This window comes from Fusarium mangiferae (assembly GCF_900044065.1).
Source record: "Fusarium mangiferae strain MRC7560 genome assembly, contig: FMAN_scaffold001, whole genome shotgun sequence".
Classification (NCBI taxonomy): Eukaryota; Fungi; Ascomycota; class Sordariomycetes; order Hypocreales; family Nectriaceae; genus Fusarium; species Fusarium mangiferae.
Genome location: NW_024573921.1, coordinates 4144324 through 4163218, shown reverse-complemented (window position 1 = coordinate 4163218; position 18895 = coordinate 4144324). Strand labels below are relative to the sequence as shown.

Below are 18895 nucleotides of genomic sequence, written 5' to 3'. Positions count from 1 at the left end.
GTGCACAATATCTGTTTTTGAACTCTAAATAAATGCTTTAGAGTGAAATTAATACTAGATATATAATCATCTAAAAGAACCTGTCGAGAAACCCTATCTAATTTTGCCCTTACTCCAAAGTCAACATGTTCTCAGGCATGATATCCGGATCCCCTATCTGATGCACAATCGACAAAAACTCCTCTGACGAAATCCCAATATTATCAAGAAACTCCATATCACTCGTCATAGGATTCTGCAAACAATTCATCGGAGCCTCCATCCCCAGCGTCTCCTGGGCAAGAAGTCGTTGCTGCTCCTCATCCGCCTTTCTCGCTAGATCTTCGTCTGTTACTGCGAGGGATAATGTTTGAAGACCCTGTTGTTGAACTTGAGCTACGAGTTCTTGGCATTGGGCTTCGAGATAGACTAGCTCTTGCTTTCGAACGGATGCAAGGCGGTTGCCGCGGGCGATCATGTTGTCGAGGAGTTGATGGATTAGTTGACGGCAGCCTTGGTCGTCTGCTACGCCGGGGAAGAGGGCTGTTGCCATGTTTAGATGGAGAGCGGCGCCGAAGGTGAACTCGAGATCGTAGGGGAGAAAGACCTCTGTGGAATGTTAGAGACAGTAGGCGAGGAATCAGGGATACATACCCAGGAGGCTGTATTCGCTGGTGAGGATTTGCAGCGTTTTGACAGCGGACTTGATACCAGTTGAGATGACTGCTGCTGTTTGGCCGAGGAATGCTTCAGAGTTTTCATCGCCCGGTTGGCCAAGAATGTCAAGACGTTCTTTGAGGACTGATAGTAACAGAGGTCTTGTGGCGACAATAACGCACTGGAGATGTTAAAAGTGTACTTAAGGGAGGATTGGAAGACTCACCTGGTGGTAAAGAAGGGTTATGTACTTTGTGCCTCGAGGCATGGTATCCACTGAGTTTTTGAATTTGAGAGATATGATCCTTTCAATCTCTTGAGCGTGGTGGGCGAGCGTGTGGAGAATTGACTTGGTTTGCTCAAGGAATTGGTCAAGTGGTGTTTTCTCTGGCTTGTAAAGTGCTGGAAGGGTCAGTGATTGATTGGATTCTCGAGATCCCCTAAGATTGAAACTTACTGGTTAATATCACGGACAGAAGATGAGACAGATTCACTTGAAGACTGCGAGCGCTATCATCTTGTGACCCAACATTTGGTGGGTTGACTGGTGTAGAAATGTCACTATCTTGAACAGACATAGGAAGTCCCAGCGATGATGAAAAGTGCCGATCCATGATGTACAATGTCCACCATAAATCACGACAAGAGGTCACTGTCTCACTACCCAGCTCATTGTCAGGTAACTGCGTATGCAGACCCTCCAACTGAGCAATTCGAATAGCCTGACCAAGCTGTATATCCGTCAGTCATGAACCACGTAAATTTCCAAGGTACCTACATATACGTGAGCAGACTCCCTCTCGTCAATCGAATACAAATACAAGCCAACCATGGCCAAAACCTCTATCGCAAATAAGCTATCCTTCCAAAGCGCCGTATGATCCGGCATTAGACCCATCGCACGCACAAAGAACTTTGCACCGGGGGGTTCCTTGGATGGGAGAGGCTGGGAGGAGAGGAATGCTGTTCCAAAGGCTAGAATCATGAGAAACTTGACATACCAGAGGCGATTCTCCTCTGCCTTGTTCTGCGCGTCAGAATAGAAATCACGGATCTGATTCACGAATTCTACCTCATCGAAAAGACGGTAGGTTTGGCCTAGGTGAAATTTGAAGGTGTGAAAGAGGTAGATTGCGTAGTCGAGGGAGGGGAGACCGGAGACATCGGCTTTGTCTAATTGTGTCCATGAGAGCTTGTAGACGTCTTCTTCGATTAGTTGCGGTGGTATATTGAGACCACCTGGTTGGAGTTTATCGCCGAGCATGAGCATGAGCCGTAGAGTGAAAGACCACGTTGACCACGGCGCAAGCCATACTGTTACATGTCAGAATGTCTCACGTAAACCCATTCTTGCACTTACTCCACGTGCGCCTGTTCTTGCGAGTGTTCTTGATGATCTTAGACGGTATTGTAAACGCACTCGGCCAGATAGTCAACGGCGACTCGCCGGTTTGTTGCGAGTAGGACGAAGTAGCTGGATCTTTAACGGACGGGTCAGATTGTTGTTGTTGGGAGCCTACCGTGAGCGCAGGAGAAGCAAGACTGGTATCAACCCCGCACTCACCATTGACATCGTTTCCAAAAGCAGCATCGTTAGTGCGCTTCAATCCGGGAGAGTAGTTATCTCCTCCAACTTGAGATGATGATATTGGTGGCGAGCAGTATGAGGGGTGAGAGTTTTGAGAGTGGACGGATGCTGCGTCCATTGATGAGCGGTATGGAGGTGGTGCTGAGGCCGTGGGAGGTGAGCGGTATGTGAATGCTGTATCTAGTTGACCTGCATTGTCGAAGATGTTACTTGACGGCGAGCGTTGTTGCTGCTCTACTCGTTTTTGAAGATCTTGGAGATATCTTGGGTTCGTCAGTGAGGGTTGAGATAAGGACACCCGATGACGAACTTTTCTGATACCATCACCTTTGCCCCTCCCTCTGTAAAGCGACACTGCACAGAACGTCGCTGGCAGTTCTGACACGGATCATCGCCAGAGCACTTGATCTTACTCTGTCTACACGCGACACAGCTATGACGCCGTCAGCCCAGAACAATCTCAGCCACCCAACGAAGCGGGGGGGCATATAGATAAAGCTTAAAGCGGTGGACATATAACATACGCATTAGCTGTTCTTCTTGTCTTGCGAGGCTCCTTCTGCGCGCCTGATGCCATGATCTTACGATACGTCGAAGAATCTTTTAGCGACAGAAGCTCCAAAAGGAAGCAGTTTTTTTTCTTTGGCTGCAGTGAGTGAGTGTGTCTTGGGTTCCCCTGCAGTTTAGGTGTGAGTGCCACTGACCCTAGCACCCCCGCACAAATGCCGATCAAGTGATTGGGTTAAGACGTGGCCGTTACCGGGGGAATATGGGGGCGGACACTCGATGGGCTACCGCACTTGGTATGATGCATGATGAGATATTGGGCTAATATTACCATTTGAGACATTCTAGAAGGATTAATGAAGCATTAACTACACCTATACTTGATCTGAATTAACCCTTTGATGCTCTATCAAGAGATAGCCTGTTTTCTTGGCCAACCGTAGATGCAGCAGTTAGACAACCAAGTATCTCCAATCCCAAACGTGACCGGCTTCGCTCACTGGAATGCCGTGGCTAGATAAGCCCAACCTTTCCCCCTCGCAACGTCAATGAACAACACACTATCGATCCCCACAATATGCAATATATCCCATTGGTCATTGAAACAAAGGCGTCTGGCCACGGGATCAAAGCTCCCAATGAGGAAATAATTCTTCATATCGCACATTAGATCAGCAAAAGCGAGGTCGGCGTCATACATGACGGGTTTTCTTCACTCCTCACTTATCATGTTTGTGTGTGAGATATCGAGGGGAGATTACAGGGATCGGGAAGTAGGCCCTCCCGATTGGCGAGGGCGTGAGATAATTACTCTTTTGGAAATGTTTGGCGGTGCTAGTGGGTTTGGTGTTGATAACGTTAGGTCTGAGATATCGAGGTTTGAGCCAATTGTTTGAGACGGATTTGTAGCATGCATGATAACGGTAGCAGAAGAAAATATTATAGCGCCGGTATGATACTTTGCACCAACTATTATTGGCTGATACAATCCAAGCCCGGGGTCGTGATAATGATACCAAAGCCGTGATAATTTGGAGGTCGACGGCTCTTGTTCCGTAGTGCATTCTTCAATCATTCCAGGACGATATCTTCAGCTGAAGTTTGTCAGCTCAAGCTCGTCTTTATTAACAATGGTCTTTCTAACTGCAAATATCATTTAAATAGCTTATAACCTTTTGATAGTGGGTTTTCAGGAGACTATCAATGAATGCAGACCAAATGGTCATCCGACGTCGTCCGGCGCCCTCTCCGCGAACGCAACTATCACTGACCCGCAGATACCCCAACCGTGCACGAACTCTTCCAGAAGCTAAACGCGTCCAAATGAAGTAGTCACACCCGACATGGAACGCTGAAGAACATACGGGGGTTAGGCTAAGCGACTTGATCTCCACGGCGGGGTAGAATGGTCTTCAGTGTCGGGTCGGATATCCGAATATAGGATCGTGGGGTCTGGGTGCGGCACTTCGTTGTTGTGTTGCTCTAAATTGTGACTTGGGAATTGCCTATGACCAGAAAGCGTCTGTATTTGAAAGGGATCAAAGACTCATCGCTTAGCGCTTCTTTTGGACGTAATAGTAGCTGGTGAGCCTTCGGAACTGGAACTCTATAGCTTACAAAGCTATCATACGAGCATTCTGTCCCTCGCTGACGTACCAAACATAATCAACAATCCCTATGTTGGACCTCCTCATAATCGGCGCCGGCTTCTCCGGTCTCCAAGCAGCAGTCACCGCCCGAAGGGCCGGTCTATCCATCGCAATTCTCGAAGCACGCGACCGTGTCGGTGGTAAATCCTGGACTGTTCCTCTCAAAAACACAAATGGCAAAGCGGATCTCGGCGCAGCTTGGGTGAACGATGAACTACAGCCTCTTGTATGGTCATATATCCAACAATTTGGTCTTGAGGATCAGATCGTAAGGCAAAGACTTGGCCATAAAGCAGTGATGGTCAGCGCAGATGGGGAAAGGATCGAATTTCCTTTTGGAATTACGCCTGATGTAAGTTATGAGAGAAATGGTGTATGCTAGAAGTCTGAGGTTGTGCTGATTGGGGTAGTTTACACCTGAGGAGAAGAAGAATCTTGAGATGGTGAGGGATCATATTCAAGCTGAATCTTTGAAGCCGAATGGATTTAGAAATGAAGATGATCAGATCAGTTTGGATCAGTATGTTCGGAATCTCGGCGGCGGTCCCAAAACTCTTGAGATGGTGAAACTCTGGGTTCGAGTTATGCACGGCCTTGAATCAACCGAGGAATCAGCCGCCTGGTTTATTGAGTACTGCCGTACAAACCATGGTCTTCTGGCTATTCGAGCAGATGATCGCACGGGGGGTAACTACATGCGTCTCAAATCAGGTACACAGTCCATCGCCAAAGGAATCGCTGACCTCATCGGCCATGAGAACATTTACCTCTCAAACCCCGTTTCCTCAATCGAGCAAACCAAGTCAGGTGTCATTGTGAAAACCACGACTGGAAAGGTCATCAAGGCCAAGAAACTCATCATCTCGATGCCTTCAGCTCTGCTCAAAGAACTCACCTTCTCACCCCCTTTGCCTGACCGAGCACAGCAGGTCTACAACAACACCAAACTAGGTCATTATAACAAAGCTATTGTGTTCTACACCAAGCCTTGGTGGCGCGATGGTGGCTTCAATGGCTTTTTCATGGACTTTCGTGGACCAGCCTGCGTTGTACGCGATACCTCTTTCGACGATGAAGGAATCTACGGGTTCACTTGTTTTGTGAACGGAAAGCCCGGTGAAGAATGGAGTAAACAATCTCCTGAGACTCGACGAAAAGTTATCCTTGATCAACTCGCGCACGCTTTCGGTTCATCCGAAGCTTACAACCCGCTTGAGTTTGTGGAACAGATCTGGCAGGATGAAGAATTTAGTCGCGGTGCCCTTGCACCTGTCACCAAGATCGGTCATCTTGCAAAGTACAAGGATATTTATGGTAAGCCGGTAGGAAATATCCATTTTGTGGGAACAGAGTATGCGAGCCATTGGAAGGGATATCTTGAGGGTGCTTTGACATCGGGACATGCTGGGGCGAAGGAGGTTATTGAGGCGCTGAAGGATCAATCTTGGCAGGCAAAGCTCTAACTTGGAAGCTCTCGCTGATTCTAGTTACGGCCTCAACAGTTGATTATGTTTTTATAAGTGATTATGTTGGTCCTGGTGCGCGTAATGAAGTCCTTTCAACACTATCAGTGTGCCGTGTTTCTTCGGTAATGATCTTCCCTTCCTCAAAGGGCAGGATCGCTCAACATACAGTAAAGCCTTGCGTTGGGATCTTCTCACCCTAGGCTTCCAACATAGACTTTTCATCATCCATTCCATCAGTATACCACATAACTTCCATCCAGTATTTACAGACCCGAATATCCCATTTCCAACATGGAGCCTGAGAACCACACAAATATACCTTTTCGTGCTATTCCTATTCCTCAGGTCCCCGTGCCACATGATGCCCCAGATATCACGGGTTCAGGCTAGCAGCACCGTACACGATGCGAACGATGCTTCGTGCGGATCTGTAAGTTCCTTTCCCCCGTGATCCTGACTCTAGCCACCTAACGACATCTATATTCTAGTTTGGGATCAGATCCTTCCCACGATACAAGTCTGCAACATACGGGTGTGGCGAGAATATGTCATCCCCCTCGCGAGTGAGGACGACCTAGTTATGACCGCCATAGCATTACTTTATTCGAGCCATATGAACGGGACGGGCACCGGTGAATCCGCTCAACTTTATCGCGACCACTTTACGTATCTCTGGTCTATGAGAGTAACGAGGTATCGCTCCAGCGCTGGTGAAAACCACACGACTCTTGTCGCTCTTCTTATTTTGCTGCTCTCTGAGATTGGCGGTCCTGATTTGCTTTTCTTTCAGGCTGAAACCATGTTGGTTGGATGTATGCTGGCTGATATTTTGGCGCCCATGCCTCAGACTCCAAACGTAGAACACGATGCCGTCAGGCAATGGGTCCGTGATGAGATGGATCTCATGAAGGAGATAAGGGAGGATCCGAGTTACAGGTTTCAGTTGCTGTCGATTTCGGATAGGATGACTGAGAGCTGATGGGGGAGCTTATAGCTGAAGATGTCATCTTTAAGAATGGTAGTCTAAACTTGTTACAATGATCATAAGTTCACCCTAACATCTTGAAAATTATCCCAATAAACCACGAAGAAGGTTACTAAACTTTTCATGACAAAAGATAAGAGCAATAAAGATACACACCTTTTGTGGCTCTCCATCTCGGTTTGATGTCTGCGCTGAACTCAGCATCGGCTTCTAAAGCCGAGATTCCTGAAGGCGGCAATTCCATTCTTCGGCGGCGCATCACGAAGGATAGCGGCGGCAAAAGATTCCATTTGACGGGATTGGCGAGACTTGCTCTCCTTCCCTTTTGGTTCAGCTTATCATCTGTGATTCTGGGTCTTCCCCGCATCATGAATTTTGCATAAAACAACAATCTCCAACTTCTGATCTACCTAGCACCTTTACAACTCGACCTCAGCCGGACACAACAGATCATTGCATCGCTCTGTATTGGAGATTACCATACTGGCGCCAACTTCAATCGCCGCTCACCTGCATCAATCACCGCCCACGATGTCGTCCCTCGCCTCAACTCTCAAAGATCCTTCGCTTCTCGTCGAAAGCCGGCCCTTCATCAACGGCGAATGGCCTACCTTTGCCTCCTCTCAAACCTTCCCAGTCTACAACCCTGCGACAAACACTATCGTCGGCTCAGCGCCAGAATGTACTGTCGACGACGTCAACAGCGCCATCTCCGCAGCTTCAGAAGCCTTTGCCTTGTGGCGCGCTCAATCAGGCCGCCAGCGCGCAAAGATAATTCGCAAAATTGCAGAGCTACTCACAGAGAATAAAGCCGACATCGCAAAGATCATCACTGCAGAGAATGGAAAGGCGAAGGCGGATGCTGAAGGGGAGGTGATGTTCTCGGCGGGGTTCTTTGAGTGGTTCGCGGAAGAGGCGCCGAGGCTGCATGGTGATGTTGTCCCGCATTCGCAACCCAATTCGAGAATTCAGGTAATCAAGCAGCCCGTCGGTGTTTGTGGTTTGATCACGCCGTGGAATTTCCCTTTGGCGATGGCTGCGAGAAAGGTCGCTGCTGCGCTTGCGGCTGGGTGTACTGTTGTGCTCAAGACGGACGGTGTGACGCCTTTCTCGGGCAATGTTCTTGGAGTTCTTGCTGAGCGCGCTGGTCTGCCGAAGGGAGTTCTCAATATTGTCACCGCTCTAGACAACACACCGAAACTAGGTCTTGCGCTGTGCGAGTCTGACGTCGTCAAGAAGATCTCCTTCACGGGCTCGACTCGGGTGGGCAAGATCTTGATGAAGCAGTCAGCCGATACTCTTAAGAAGTTATCTCTAGAGCTTGGAGGTAACGCACCTTTCATCGTGTTTGATGATGCCGATCTCGAGACTGCGGTATCCAGCGCCATAATTGCCAAGTTCAAGGTCACCGGGCAAACCTGCGTTTGTGCCAATAGAATCTACGTCCAGGAAGGCATATACGATCAATTCTCCAAGCGCCTAATTGAGGAAGTCGGCAAGTTCAAAGTCGGTAACGGTACTGACCCTTCAGTGACACATGGTCCGATGACAACGAGTGTAGACAAGGTTGAAGAGCATGTCAAAGACGCACTCAATAAAAAGGCTACTCTTCTTGTCGGCGGCCAGCGATTATCCGATCTCGGGAAGAACTTTTTCCAGCCGACAGTCCTGTGTGATGTTGATGACACGATGGCTGTGACTTACGAAGAGACATTCGGTCCTCTTGCGGCGTTGACCAAGTTCAAGACAGAAGACGAGGTTATCGCAAGGGCAAACAAGTCTGATGTTGGACTGGCTTCATACATCATGACAAACAACCTTGCGAGATCGTACCGTATGCAGGAGAGATTGGAGTTTGGTATGGTGGCCATCAACACTGGTGTCATCTCAGATTGGGCAGCTCCGTAAGTGCAAACACTTGTTGAAGTGTATCAGCGACTGACTGTTTGTAGATTTGGTGGTGTCAAACACTCTGGTATGGGCCGTGAAGGTAGCAAATATGGTGTTGATGATTACATGGTTCTCAAGACGATTGTCACTGGCGGTATCGATACTGTGTACAACCCAAGGCTGTGAAGAAGGAGCATCTGGAGCAAACATCCTCAAACAAACGGCATCGCAACAACAATTCTGTGCCCCATCAAGGTTGCTTCCACTGCATTCTACGTCATGCTCCTGCAGTGAATGGAGTCATTGAGGCTATTCTTGCCATTATTTGCGCGAGCTGCAAACGACAGTGGCAACGACTGACAGCATATCGCAATTCTCACATCTACCAAATCGCATCATCTCCTCTCCCAAACATCTTTCTATCAACCCTCCCATCGATAAGACAAGAGAAACATCGCCATCAATCCAACATCAGACATGGATCCTGACAAGATGAAGTCGTCGCCTCCAAAGCTCTCTACCCCCATCGACATCCCGCCCGGCCGAAACCGCGCCAGTACTGTCGACGACTTCCCTCAGCACCATCCTCCCTCCCGCCGCTCAGTCCTCCCCCAATCTACGAGCCCTGAAAGTAACGCCGCCTCCCCTCCTAGTCCTCGCAAGACCGTCAACCCAAAAGACCCTCTTCGCTACGTCGACTCCCTCAAACTCCAAGTCATCCGCAACCAGCGCGGCGAAACTCTCGGCCTCAAAGTCGTCGACATCAACGCCGTCAAACCTGAACGAGCAAACGTTTGTGCCCATCTCCCTATTGGCAAAAATAACTCTGGTCTCGTGTTTGATGTCGAGAGTGCCGAGGCGATGAAGGAGTTGTATACCAAGGCGTCGTCGACGATGGCCTCGGGCCGGATCATGGGGATTCTGTTTGCTCCGCCTGGGGTGGATGCTGGGGGTATTGCTAGGGATGCGGATTGGTCATTCTTGGACGATGACGTTGGAGGGGGAGATGCGAAGGAGCAGGGGAGTAAGGATGAGGATCGGTCAGCTGCTCATCCCCGGTTCCCCCCGCATTTGAGGAACCTCAACTTTAGGGATTGAAGATTTGCTCTGATGGTTTATGGGGAGATACACGATCGCTGGTGATTACAGAAATTACGGTTGATTTGTCTTGGAGGGAACATGCCCAAGAATAGCTGTTTGACACAGACGAGTCTCTGCACTGGAGTAGCAATAAAGAACACGAATTGCTTCACGCGAGTCTCTTCCCAATGTTGCCGATGTCGCTTTGGTGATCCCCTCATTACTCTCACCATTCCGCTCCCTGGTCATTATCTGTCTCGCCTCTTGGGCTTGTGATATCTACCCGTTTTGCAGGCGCATCAGGTCACCACGGGAGCTGTCTTTCTCGTCCTGTTCTCACTGCTCCTCTGGTCATCATCGCCATCAAGTCCGTATTCATCCTCTTTCTGGCTGCTTCTCATTCCACGCCTTCCATCGGTGATATCCCTTCTGCCTTCCCTCCCATGATCCAGTTGCTGTCTCGTCCAGGCATCCTGTCCATTGTACCTCCCTCATGTCGTCAAACGAGCAAGTGTTGTACTCCGACTTGAGGTGGCCACGCGTCGCTCTTCCCACCTCAACAGGCTCTTTCCCGAGTTGTTTCCCTCCCTCAACTGTTACCTCAATCCATTCTCAGCAGCCCCCTTCTTCTCTTCTCTTCTTTTCTCTTCAGCATCATCATCTTCTCAATTGTCATCTTCTTCGTCAACTGCGCCATCACCATTATCATCAAAACGCACAGCAGACATATATCGTCTAAACCATTATCACTTCACATCATGCAACCAGCCAACCCAAATGGACCTTCGCCTAATCAACCACCACCGAATCCACCAGGCGCCCCCCAGCAAATTCTTTTCCCACCACTGGGTACGAAATATGCCAATCTACCGGTACACTTTACAGGATTCAATCTCAGCACACGTGTCGACCACATGGGATGGAGATGCCATGATGTGTCCTGCTTAGTGATCAACTCCATGCTCTATCCCCTCTGCAGGCAATGCCATCTTCAACGAGAAGCAGGTGCCCACGCTCTCGGTCCCCAGCACGAGTTTATCGGGATCCTGGTGCATGTGGACGGACGCACCAACGAACACTGGTACTACCCTGATACTCTGGCTATACAAGAAATGTACCGGGGAAGTGCACCGAGGGATCTTCTCAAGTCTGGCTCCCCGCCTGTGTCTTGGCGTCCTGGTGGTATCGATGGAATCGATGGAATCAATCCCAACAATAATCCCACTGCAGCTGAGAGGTCTGGCAACCCTGGAGTCGGTGCCCAGAACAATTTGTCTGCGCCTCTGGGGGCCGTTGACGCTGTTGGAACCAACGGAGAGGGGAGTGCGGCAAGGACTGGTGAGGTGATTGAAGTTAGCCATATGGGAGGCGGGGTTGAGAATGGGCGGAATGGGGAGGTGGATGATGAGGATCTTGAGGAGCCGGAAGAACAGGAGGAGGAGGATGCACAGTCAAAAAGGCAGGGGAAACAGCCGGCAAGACAAGCACAGTCGAAAAAGCGGAAGAAACTGCCGGAGAACGGAGGAGAGGCCCAGGGGGGGGCTACAGGTAGTGGGAGTGGCAAAAGGAAGAAGAGAGCGTAATTGATGGTAGGGTTAGCAAGATCATCACTTCACAACAACAGAAATACAGCAAAGGGTTAGCGGCATGATATGTTCTCTCCCGTGGCTTGATTAATCATGGCCTCTGCCTCATATAACCTGGCGGAGTTGTCGACATGTGTGGATTTCCAAGTTCGTGAACAGACACTACCTACCTTGAACGACTTGTCCAAGGTGGCCAATACACATATAGAACATTTACCGCCGAGATGAAGCACCCGATATGCGACTTCAAGTTTCTGAGTCTTCGCCTTTGCTGGTTGGAAGACTTATGAGCCGCGTTGGAAGAGAAGCCTTGCTTGGAGAGAGGTTAGTGATTGAAGGACTTCCGCTTCTGATTGTAAGTATGGGCAGCTGACTGAATGTAAGACTTGGTAGAGTGACAATTTATCAATTGGAGTACCGTCATGGCAGTGTTTTAGGCATTCTCACTCTGTGATTGCGATGTGAGTACCAGCCTGTCGACCACGTGTATAAGTTGCAGGTCTTGCCACCATCCATGACCACTCCTCACAACACACGACAATACAACACAGTGACGACAAGCTTCCTAATACTACCTAAGCCTATAAAAAATGGCTGCTGCACAATCAGGCGATCAGAACGTTTGCATCATGACTCAGGAAGGCGACGACTTCATCCCCGAGACCGCTAAATGGACGTGTAAATCTGGACCAACAGAATCTCAGTGCGGACACGTAAATAAGGATATAAGGAACAAGATTTGCGAGAGGTGCCATAAAATACGCTCTAATGCAGTCGCACACGTTGGGGAGAGGCTTGATGAGGGGGTAAAGGGGAGGTGTTGGGAGATTCGTGGTGTAACTGACTACGGGGCTGAAATTTGGACGTATGAGTTTGGTCGGAAGAAGAATGAGTTTTGGGCTCGTTTTGATTCGCATCCAAATAATCTTTAGGGGGTGATGTGAGGATGGGATTTCTCAATGGAACAAGTTTCTCTCAATGATTTAGTGCCTAGAAGCTGTAAGCCAGATGTGATATGTGCAGTTCAGATTCGTGACTGAGAGCTCATTTCGCCACGTAGAAATGAGCAGTGAACTTGCACTGAAAAGACATCATGTCTTTCATTTGCGCTAACGTAAACTTGAGGCAATGCGATGTCTGAGTAGATGCGACTGATTCAGGCTACTTGCCGCGTCTGTGAGAAGCCCATCAGCTTTGACTATGGATACAGGAAGGTGAGTGAGAGGGTGTCATGGTAGATTGACTGTGTATCAATGACTGCATTTCTTACGGCAATTATTCGAGCACAGAAACGCTGATTAGTTTCTCGTGAAGTACCACTGACATCTAACATGCATAAGTTGAGAGTCTTTCCCACTTGCCTGACCACTCCTCCAAGGACACAACACTCAGCAATACGGCAACAATCATCTCTCTGAACAACCCATATAAATATACCTATATCTCTAAACAATGTCTACAACACCAGAAGATGATCCGAACTGTTACATGGTGACTGAACACGGCGACAGTTTCGTCCCAAAGAACGCTAAATGGACATGCAATTTTGGAGGACTTGATCGGCCCTACAAGACGCCATGCGGAGGGAGAAATGAAGACATAGAGAACGAAATTTGTTCTAAATGCGGCAACATACGTTCGTACGGCTCGACAGCCGACCTTGGAGAGATAAAGCCTGGCTGTGATAAACCAGAGCCGCTTTGGATGGTGGACGTTGAGGACGATGGCAGTGAAAGTTGGACGATTCATTTCATTATTGACTGAACCTAGGAGAGATATTCATCAGTTTTGTCTTGGGAAGGAATAATCATAGAGATTCTCAATTTACTTAATAATGGAAAGAAAATGAGCTGATTTGACGAATATGTCGTGTCTACTTGCCTCTTAGCTTTGACCTCGCGATTAGTAGAACTAATGTCCTGGGCCTGCGTGCATGCATCTTTGAGCTGAAGCATTTACTGAATAAGAGGAATTAATTAGTGGTTAATTTTTGTCTCCAGAGACTCGATTGGTACACTAACTCAGATCGCGGACACGATAGTGAACTGCCGTATGAGCCATTCACACTTCTCCCTTGGTCGACATACTGCAAGTTGTCCCGTTACACTGAACAAAGGTTGCCTGAACACATACACACAGTGAGTAAAAATTATTGACTGTGAACAAAGTCCTTGGACCTACTCTCCAATGACGCATAAAAGTCCCAAACGTCCCCTGCTTGTTACCCAGGACATCGAGCACCCCAAGTCACACAAACCTAACAACACACAACTCTATCATTCACTTCAACCAAAATGACCAAGCCTACTGAAGTCAATATCGCCTATTGGCTCTGCATGAATGACACCTGCACAAAGCATAACGACATTGACGAGAAGACATGTAAAGGGTGCCAGGCTGAACTTGCTCAGGGAGCAACGGCATTGGATGCTGACATTGACATTATTGGGCAATGCGAGGGAATTGATTCAAACGGGAAACCAGTCTGGAACCTTCACGAAGCAAAGAGGGTGGACATTTGGGACGCGAGGGCTAAGAGAGCTACCTATCGTTATGATTAGTGGGTGAAACAGGACGTCAAAAGGACAATACAGTCAGAATCGACCCGATCGATCAAAATATATTTCCCTTAGTCAAGTAAGCGATCACTGTCGATAAATGAAGACAGGAACTTCGTGATCGTTATGTGGATTGTGCTGTGATAAGGTTGAGAGGTTAAAAGAGGATTCAGCCCTCAGGGCTTAAAGTTAAAAGAACGCCCAAAAGCACATACGGGCAAAATACGGGCAAGATACTTGTTGCCTTCGCTGTTTCTTAAGATCTTACTGTTGGCTGGAAAGCTAGATATCCTGATGAATGACTCTAAAGGCGTATTAATAAGTGCTGCTGCTCTGCGCATCAGACGCACAGCACCCAAAAGGAGTGCCTCTAGGATTCAGCGGTGTACACACTGCCCTAATCCATCCTTTTTTCACTGCGTCTCTTCAACTAGAATCAATCTCTTTACTTACAGAGACTCTGGTTGTCCCCATCCTTATTCAATATAAGCCCTCACAATGCACCACCTGATATCGAGCAAGCAACCCCCAGACAACCAACTCTTACCAAACTCCCGTATATTCACTGCAACACATCATGGCTCCAGTCACTGCCATTCGTGGCGATCACACCATGTGGCAATGTATGACCACAGTCAACGACGAGTACTGCCAAGTCAACGCCATGTTTGAGTTTGGTCAGGACGACAAAGGCCGTGCCATCAGAGTACCAATCTTGGGATGTCCCAAATGCAAATCAGCCCGAAGAGTCGGAACTCTGGCGTTGAGGGATAATTGGGAGATAATCGGACACCTTGAGGATTATACGGCTCTGGGAGAAGAAGTCTGGGAATACGTTGTGCCTTATGATGTTGATGAGCCGGATCCGGTTTTGTATACAACGGTCGCGGGGTTCGGTGACTACGACATCGCATATGATGATTTGGTTAATGATCGAGCTGCTAGTGGGACTTAGAAGAGACTGTGATGCGGATGTGTGCGCTGAGGCAACTTGGAGATATCATGATACGAGCACGGTTGAGGCAGAGCTCCAACGGGATTATATTTTCTCCTAGGTCTCCATTTAGTTCCAGAGGCAATCACCTGCTCACCATTTGACTTCTATCCGTCAGGAGATCCCATTCTAAGTCTCCAATTCGTAATGCAACATCTCAACTTTATCTTGACCAACGCTCCCAAGAACTCCAGCCTTATGCCCCTCTCCTGTCATAGCATATGCAAACCTGGGCTCACGAATCGAAGCGCACTTTTTGCACTGGTTCTCATTCATAGCCATTGTTATATTGCAGAAACCTCCGTTAGGCTCGGGTCTGACACACTTCCAGTGGGTGTGATCAGCACGTACGGTGGTCGTACGCTCCATAAGAGGCATGTTAGGTAATGAGATGATATGTTGGGAGCTTTGGATGTTTGTGTTGCACTATTGTAAATGTTGGCTGTGCGTCTTCTGGATTGTCTGGGGAGTATGTTTGGGGTTGGGTACTGTAGAGTCAAGGGGGAAACAGTCAAGTATATAGCGCTACTCTGCTGTCCTCCCGAATCAATGCTTGCAGAACACAGTGTAACACTGCAAAAGATGTAAATACGCCGCGCATCGCAGCAAAATAGGTTCAGACTGACTGTAAGCTCATGTCTCTTCACCGAGGCCGCCATGGAGAGACCGACAAGATTCGTGCCAGCTGCACCAAGAGCGCCCGCATCTCTGGCTTCGCGTTACCAAAAAGAAATACACTTCTTCTTATAGATTCATATTGTCATATTGTAGTTGTTTATTGGTACCCTTGGCAATGTCACGATAGCTCAACTACTTGTTTGTCTACGCTAGTCCATCCCCCACAACTAGGAGGTTCCATTTGTCGTGATACTATAAAACCACATGTCCCTACCCTCCGAGTCCACAGAAACAAGCACCCCGGGTACGTCATCATTACTCGCCAAGGCAATAGAGCGAATCCCACGGTCTATACTACAAACACTGCATGTCTTCTCTGTCATGGGATTCTTCTGATTGCAGATGCCTCCATTTACAAGTTTGTTGCAGCGCCAGTGGGTGTGATCACTGCGGACGACGGGTGTTAGTGTTTTGAAAGGCATTTTAGATACGTTGTGGGTGAGTTTGCGCTTTGATACGTCGATGTCAAGAAAAAGATATTGAACGGAAGTTTGATAGTGTATTTTATAGCACCCATATACACTGAATCAAAAGTCTCATGCTAGGGTCTCTCTTTCGGTCCAACGCCCATCAACTACAGCCGTTCCTGGCTGTCTCATAGTGCCAAATCGCTTCACCATTCGGACCAAAGGATTGCAGAGTTCCAAGCTGGTATTCATTGTGCGCCTCAGCACCCGAGCCCACCTTCCGGCCATTTCCACATACAGTGCAATGTTCTTGGGTCATCTCCAGTCTGGTATAGCATGGGTTGTCTTCCGGTCCATGCATGCAGCGCCAGTGAGTGTGGTCGCCGCGAACTTTGGATTGTGTTGCTTTATCGACATCAGGGGCAGGCATGATTGTGGCGTGGTGCTATTTTTTGTTCAAGAGATTGAGTTGTTTGAAGTTGTAGTAAGACGTTTCTGTGTGTGCTGTTTGGGTGAGAGTCACTGGGTGAAGGGCCGCTATTATACCTAGCATTGGTCATCGTTCAGGAGTATTATTCATTGTCTGACAAACATCTTTTCACTGGTCTTGTGTACTCTGTGCCCTTCATATCCATGAATCAGTAAACTACAGTCCATACATCACTATTCACCTAGCTACCTATGTTCACTGCCTAAGCCCAACCCTCTAGCTCACATGCCCCCCATCACAGTGTCAATGGGCTCCTCGCAACTCTCTTCCTGCATTTCTGGCAAATAATCCCACCACTCATTGATTCCCTTGGTGATAGAAACAAGCATACCAAGATACATCTCATCCTCGGTCATCGCAGTGGCGCCGACTCTGCGAATACACAAGCATTTCGTACAGACTTGCTCGCTCATCTTCATGACCTCTTGACACTCAATGGGCTCACCTTTGTCGTCGTTTCCAGCTTTCTCGTTGCACTGCCACTTGGTGTGGTCTTTGCGGATGGTAGTGGTTGGGCCAGACATGATTACAGTTCGATGTGGTTGCGTCTACAATGGAAGTAAATACAATCTTGGCTTGTAATGAATGAGAGAAGAGGAAAAGATTTGTAGAGTCAATTTATAATCTCTTTCTGTGTTGGATCGCTGAACGCCGGTATGTCATGTTCGCCCTATCAACCCCGAACAGGCTCAATTGTGCACGCCGTTCACTTTGAGATTATAGTGCCATTTCTCTGTTCCATCAGCCTCAAAGTCCACAAGGCTACCCAACACATCATCGTTCTGAGCCAGAGCAACAGCGTTCTTCCCGCGACGCTGTCCACAATGCGTACAAGTGTCGACGTTCATGCTCATAGTGGCAACACATCTGGCGTGACCTGGTTCATCGATCATTTTGTGGCATTGCCACTTTTTGTGATCACCCCGAATTTGAGTTGTTGTCTTTTGAACATTCTCTGACATTGTGCAGATGCAAGTGGTGGTGTTGCGATGTGGATAATATTGGGTTGTTGGTGTAAGTGAGTGCAGGGATGGGATTTTGATCGTCGTGTAATTGATGAGTGAGTGGAGGAAGGGTGAAAACCGAGCCAGATATATACATGAGTTCATGCAGGTGATTGTGCGGATGATTAGTGATTCGACGATAAGAGTTACACATGTACCGACGTGAATCTCATTCAGAGCTCTCAGTATCAGTGATTGCTCGTGTTTGCGGTTGGAATGGCCCCAGAGCCAAACAATCACTGAGTAATTACAACTCAGCGGACACACAATGAGTGAATTCGCCGAGTGGCTCATCAATAAACTAAATTCTGTGTGTCCTGAGCATATCCCCTGCAGGATTGTCATTATGACGCCGAGTCACATTTTTCCGGGGACAAATCTTGATCTCTTTATGCATGTAACGTTGACAATGCCCCTACAATCCTATAAATAAATGAACATATATCACATTCATAAAGCCTAAATGCCCATGTTTGCGATGCAGCTCTTCTCCGAGCAATACTTGACGAGATTCGCAATCGTGCTGTGACGGTAGAGACGAGTTCATTACAATCTAAACTAAACAGATATTAATCCTAATGCTTAAAGATTCCATGATTGTATCTTACAACCATATTATAGAAAGATATAATGATCTTAGCGTAGGGGAGCTCTGTCGTGTTGGCGATGGAACGTTATGCGCGAAGCTTACGAGTAGAACGAATGGTGGTCACTTAGGACATCCGCAAGTCAGATGATCAACAGCACTCTCTGAAGTATTGCTCAATTGATAATTCTATCGCAATAACATCGTATTGTTGCCATAGACATGATTGCTCAAAGTCCCTCGTCTTGATCACTTTCCCTCCTCCGTCCCCTTCCCATTCGGGCCACCACTTCGAACTAGCCTTTTGGGATTCCACGCCCAGACTTCTCTTTGTATCTTGACCAACTGCCCAATGGTGTTGAAGTCTTTATCCAGAGCAGCTGCTCCAGGCTCACGGTTGGCTTTACAATGAACGCATGCTTGGTCGGCCATTTCGTTGACGTTTGGCTTTTTAGCATTGGCACAGCGTATGCATCGCCAGTGGGTGTGTTCGCTTGTTCGGTCCGCTTCGTCAAACATTGCGGTTGTAGACAATGAGGAAGTTTCCGGGTGTGCGGTTGTGATGATGTTTTTGTGCTGTTTGCGTGTTTATGGCTTTGGGGGGGCAAGGAGGATGACTTATACCAGTTGGTAGCAGGAACTGATTACGAATGAACCACAGCCAATACGATCGATACACTTAGCCCAGCACTGGAATTTCGTATCTTGTAGTGACTATTTGCCATAGAGCTGCGACTCTTGAACACTGTTCACGCATGAGAACATTGTTCAGAGACAAAGCAACTGACTCA

At 48.0% G+C, this 18895-nt stretch overlaps 11 protein-coding genes across 11 annotated transcripts; 8 read left to right on the top strand and 3 right to left on the bottom strand.

Annotated features, from left to right (window-relative positions):
• Positions 1–109: 109 nt before the first annotated feature.
• Positions 110–2801, bottom strand: FMAN_01859 (uncharacterized protein; the record flags this gene model as incomplete). The annotated part of the gene is made up of 8 exons (XM_041823723.1): positions 110–588; positions 634–817; positions 863–1038; positions 1094–1367; positions 1421–1950; positions 1997–2487; positions 2535–2657; positions 2749–2801. 8 exons carry the CDS (start codon positions 2799–2801, stop codon positions 110–112), a joined length of 2310 nt encoding a protein of 769 aa, XP_041677206.1.
• Positions 2802–4408: 1607 nt separating this feature from the next.
• On the top strand, positions 4409–5843 carry FMAN_01858 (uncharacterized protein; the record flags this gene model as incomplete). The annotated part of the gene is made up of 2 exons (XM_041823712.1): positions 4409–4732; positions 4791–5843. The coding sequence occupies 2 exons, from the start codon at positions 4409–4411 to the stop codon at positions 5841–5843; spliced, it is 1377 nt and encodes a 458-aa protein (XP_041677205.1).
• A 364-nt stretch (positions 5844–6207) lies between these two features.
• On the top strand, positions 6208–6424 carry FMAN_01857 (uncharacterized protein; the record flags this gene model as incomplete). The annotated part of the gene is made up of 2 exons (XM_041823700.1): positions 6208–6276; positions 6335–6424. The coding sequence occupies 2 exons, from the start codon at positions 6208–6210 to the stop codon at positions 6422–6424; spliced, it is 159 nt and encodes a 52-aa protein (XP_041677204.1).
• A 938-nt stretch (positions 6425–7362) lies between these two features.
• Positions 7363–8907, top strand: FMAN_01856 (uncharacterized protein; the record flags this gene model as incomplete). Its single annotated transcript, XM_041823689.1, has 2 exons — positions 7363–8735; positions 8784–8907. 2 exons carry the CDS (start codon positions 7363–7365, stop codon positions 8905–8907), a joined length of 1497 nt encoding a protein of 498 aa, XP_041677203.1.
• Positions 8908–9198: 291 nt separating this feature from the next.
• Positions 9199–9819, top strand: FMAN_01855 (uncharacterized protein; the record flags this gene model as incomplete). Its single annotated transcript, XM_041823678.1, has 1 exon — positions 9199–9819. The coding sequence occupies one exon, from the start codon at positions 9199–9201 to the stop codon at positions 9817–9819; it is 621 nt and encodes a 206-aa protein (XP_041677202.1).
• Positions 9820–10559: 740 nt separating this feature from the next.
• FMAN_01854 (uncharacterized protein) lies at positions 10560–11384 on the top strand (the record flags this gene model as incomplete). The annotated part of the gene is made up of 1 exon (XM_041823667.1): positions 10560–11384. One exon carries the CDS (start codon positions 10560–10562, stop codon positions 11382–11384), a length of 825 nt encoding a protein of 274 aa, XP_041677201.1.
• Positions 11385–11977: 593 nt separating this feature from the next.
• On the top strand, positions 11978–12319 carry FMAN_01853 (uncharacterized protein; the record flags this gene model as incomplete). Its single annotated transcript, XM_041823656.1, has 1 exon — positions 11978–12319. The coding sequence occupies one exon, from the start codon at positions 11978–11980 to the stop codon at positions 12317–12319; it is 342 nt and encodes a 113-aa protein (XP_041677200.1).
• Positions 12320–12839: 520 nt separating this feature from the next.
• On the top strand, positions 12840–13151 carry FMAN_01852 (uncharacterized protein; the record flags this gene model as incomplete). The annotated part of the gene is made up of 1 exon (XM_041823645.1): positions 12840–13151. One exon carries the CDS (start codon positions 12840–12842, stop codon positions 13149–13151), a length of 312 nt encoding a protein of 103 aa, XP_041677199.1.
• Positions 13152–14522: 1371 nt separating this feature from the next.
• On the top strand, positions 14523–14900 carry FMAN_01851 (uncharacterized protein; the record flags this gene model as incomplete). The annotated part of the gene is made up of 1 exon (XM_041823634.1): positions 14523–14900. The coding sequence occupies one exon, from the start codon at positions 14523–14525 to the stop codon at positions 14898–14900; it is 378 nt and encodes a 125-aa protein (XP_041677198.1).
• A 168-nt stretch (positions 14901–15068) lies between these two features.
• Positions 15069–15317, bottom strand: FMAN_01850 (uncharacterized protein; the record flags this gene model as incomplete). Its single annotated transcript, XM_041823623.1, has 1 exon — positions 15069–15317. The coding sequence occupies one exon, from the start codon at positions 15315–15317 to the stop codon at positions 15069–15071; it is 249 nt and encodes an 82-aa protein (XP_041677197.1).
• Positions 15318–16735: 1418 nt separating this feature from the next.
• Positions 16736–17476, bottom strand: FMAN_01849 (uncharacterized protein; the record flags this gene model as incomplete). The annotated part of the gene is made up of 2 exons (XM_041823612.1): positions 16736–17062; positions 17225–17476. 2 exons carry the CDS (start codon positions 17474–17476, stop codon positions 16736–16738), a joined length of 579 nt encoding a protein of 192 aa, XP_041677196.1.
• Positions 17477–18895: the final 1419 nt, after the last annotated feature.